This window comes from Arachis ipaensis, chromosome B10, assembly GCF_000816755.2.
Source record: "Arachis ipaensis cultivar K30076 chromosome B10, Araip1.1, whole genome shotgun sequence".
Lineage (NCBI taxonomy): Eukaryota > Viridiplantae > Streptophyta > Magnoliopsida > Fabales > Fabaceae > Arachis > Arachis ipaensis.
In genome coordinates this window covers 8,356,939-8,359,678 of record NC_029794.2, presented here as the reverse complement: position 1 = coordinate 8,359,678, position 2,740 = coordinate 8,356,939, and the positions used below count along the sequence as shown (strand labels likewise).

At 41.1% G+C, this 2,740-nt stretch overlaps 1 protein-coding gene across 1 annotated transcript in view; it reads right to left on the bottom strand.

The window, feature by feature from the left end:
• Positions 370 to 2,740, bottom strand: part of LOC107624208 (cytochrome P450 734A1) — a 3,919-nt gene continuing 1,548 nt past the window's right edge. The window contains exons 2-5 of the mRNA XM_016326690.2: positions 2,360 to 2,583; positions 2,049 to 2,290; positions 1,524 to 1,902; positions 370 to 1,254 (exon numbers count right to left, since the gene is read on the bottom strand). Coding sequence (XP_016182176.1) covers positions 799 to 1,254; positions 1,524 to 1,902; positions 2,049 to 2,290; positions 2,360 to 2,583 — 1,301 coding nt within the window. The 3' untranslated portion in view covers positions 370 to 798. The remainder of the gene's footprint in view (positions 1,255 to 1,523; positions 1,903 to 2,048; positions 2,291 to 2,359; positions 2,584 to 2,740) is intronic.

Sequence of the window (2,740 nt, the reverse complement as noted above, 5' to 3'; positions counted from 1 at the left end):
TAAGATTAGGTTATAGTTTGAAAGTCACGTGCGAGACAACAGGTGTTAGTAGGAGGTGCAAATAATTATTTGTATTGTGGAGAACTTTAATCTAAGGTGGTTGGTTTTGTTTTCAGAGCTCACGGATTGTTATTGATATCGCCATCAATCACCAATTACGTACCACGCAACTTGAGTCAGGTTATGCTATTACCGTCCTTAAGCTGAGTAATTTAGCCAATAATAGCTCGCAATTTAATTTCTGAATGAAGCAAACACTCAGAGACAGATACAACAAAAATACAGAGTTGTGAAGAGACAGTAGAGGATTAAAATAATAACAGGAGAACCAATGGTTGCAGTGGCAAAAGACAATCAAAGAGCCAAAAATGCATTACAAAATTACAAATCTTTGTTAATAAAAGAAAAAAAGGAAAGGAAAAATATATAAAAAAATATGCACAAGATACACATGTTAAGTACCTCTAGAGAATTGTTAGCCACCTACTAGTTTAGTCCTATAACTCACTCACACTAGCTACATTTTGAATTGGCATAAGACACTTGGCCAATAACGAAACCAAAGCTCACATGCTAGAGTCAGTATTTTTGTAGATAAACAGGGAGAGGGCACCACCGTAATTTTGCTCACCACACATCTCTCTCAACTCTACACATATATTTATATATTTTAGGGAGAAAAAAGCCATAAGGGAGGGCTAATTTGGTCCCTAAATTGAAGGCAACATTATATACTTAATAGTTAATACTCTACACAAGCTTGCACACATATAGGATACATGGAAAGCCACAAGTGAATCACAAGCGTTGATCTTGATGATCGGTTTTGGGGAGACGGTGGAATAGGATGGGGGCCCCATACTGAGGATAGAGAAGCATGAGGACCGTTGGTGCGTGTTGATAATTTGGGGCCAACCTGAAACTAAAACGCTGGAGTATGACTGCAAGGGCTAGTTTTGTTTGTAGAACGGCGAGGTTTTGTCCGATGCATGTGCGCACACCTAGACCGAAAGGAATGAAGGCCACTGGATGCTTTGCTGCTCGGGCAACGCCTTCCGAGAAACGGCCAGGATTGAATTCGTTGACGTCGTTGCCCCATATTGCCTGATCGTGATGGACGGCCAGGATTGGAATCAAGAGCTCTGTCCCACGTGGTATCTTGTAACCACCCAAGTCCACGTCAGCTTTTGCCCGCCTTATGGTGGCTATTGTGGGTGGGTATAGCCTTAGGGACTCGTTCACAATCATGCTCAGCTGCAGGATATTAGAATTGAATTGAATTATTAAAATATTGTTTGTTAATTGACAGAAATGACACTTGAGGGGTATAGTAAATGAGTCAAGATGCAATAGATGTTCCCTTTGGGAGGGGTAAGAAGCAGCAAAAGGTGGCAAGATTGTTTTTGAGAGGAAAGAAAAAAGAAACACAAGGGAGTGTAAGAGACAAAACATGATTTTTTGTCCAAATCCTAATAATAATCTGAATAGGAGTGGTGGGTGCCTTAATGGGGCTTGTGGCTTACCGTCTTGAGCTTGACAACATGGTCCTTGGTGGGGAGGTCACGTGATCCACACATAGAGAGGACCTCGTCACGTGCCTGCACCTGCCAGTGTGGGTGCATAGCCAGGAGGATGGTTGTCCACGTCAGCAGGTTGGATGTGGTTTGTTTCCCCGCAAAGAAGAAGCTCTTGCACTCTTCCACTATGTCATCCACCGTCACACTCACACTATTCCCATTCTTTCCCTTCCCCATCGACGCTTCTATCATCAGCCCCAACAAGTCCTTCGCCCCTTCACTACCACTATTGCTCTCTCTCCTCCTCTCTATCAGCCTCACCAACGATTTCCTTATCTTCTTCTCCAATTTCCATGATTTTATATTCCTCCTTGTTGGAAAAAATCTAATCCAAAATACAAGTCAGCAAATAAATTATTAATTAATTAATTTAACTTACTGTGGGTGTGTATATAGTACTTAGTACTTATTATTAATAATTAATTTAGGAATGGAGGGAAAGATAGATAGAGTACTAGGTAGTAAATGTACCTGTAACCGGGAATGAAGACTTTTTGAAAAGCATCGGCGGCTAAGAGCATTTGTTGGGATTGAAGGCGAAAAATGGCTTTGCCATCTTCGTAGCTGCTTCCGAATGCTGTCCTGGTAATAACGTCTTCCGTTAAGGTCTGAAACAACTCGGAAACTTCGATCTCCACCTCACCTTTCTCCCCCATTTCCGACCACTTCTCCAACATCTCAACCACGCTTGTTCCCATCACCGGTATCAACAGCTGTACAAGTATATACACATTATATATCTTTATTCAAAATTCAACTTTAATCATTAATTAATTAATTACCTTGAGATTTTCCATGTGAAAAGTGGGAGAGATGATTCTGCGGTGGTGAGCCCACTTCTCTCCTTTCAGGCTCAGGAGTCCATCTCCTTCAAGCTGCTTCACAAGCGGGGGAGCTTCGTTTTTCTCATACAATTCTGACTTGGATGTGAAGATTTCACGGATAAGGTCTGGATCAGACACCGTAAGTCGAACCGTTGGTCCAAACCATACTATGAATGTTGCACCTGTATTAATTAATTAAATTTAAGTTAATTATGATTAGTTCATTCATAAGCATAATTATATGGTATGTTATGTAGCACAAAGATGGAAGTAGCAGAGTCCCTCAAGTAGTAAGTGTCAAGTTTGCAAAAGAGGGAATTGGAGCAGGAAACATTATTG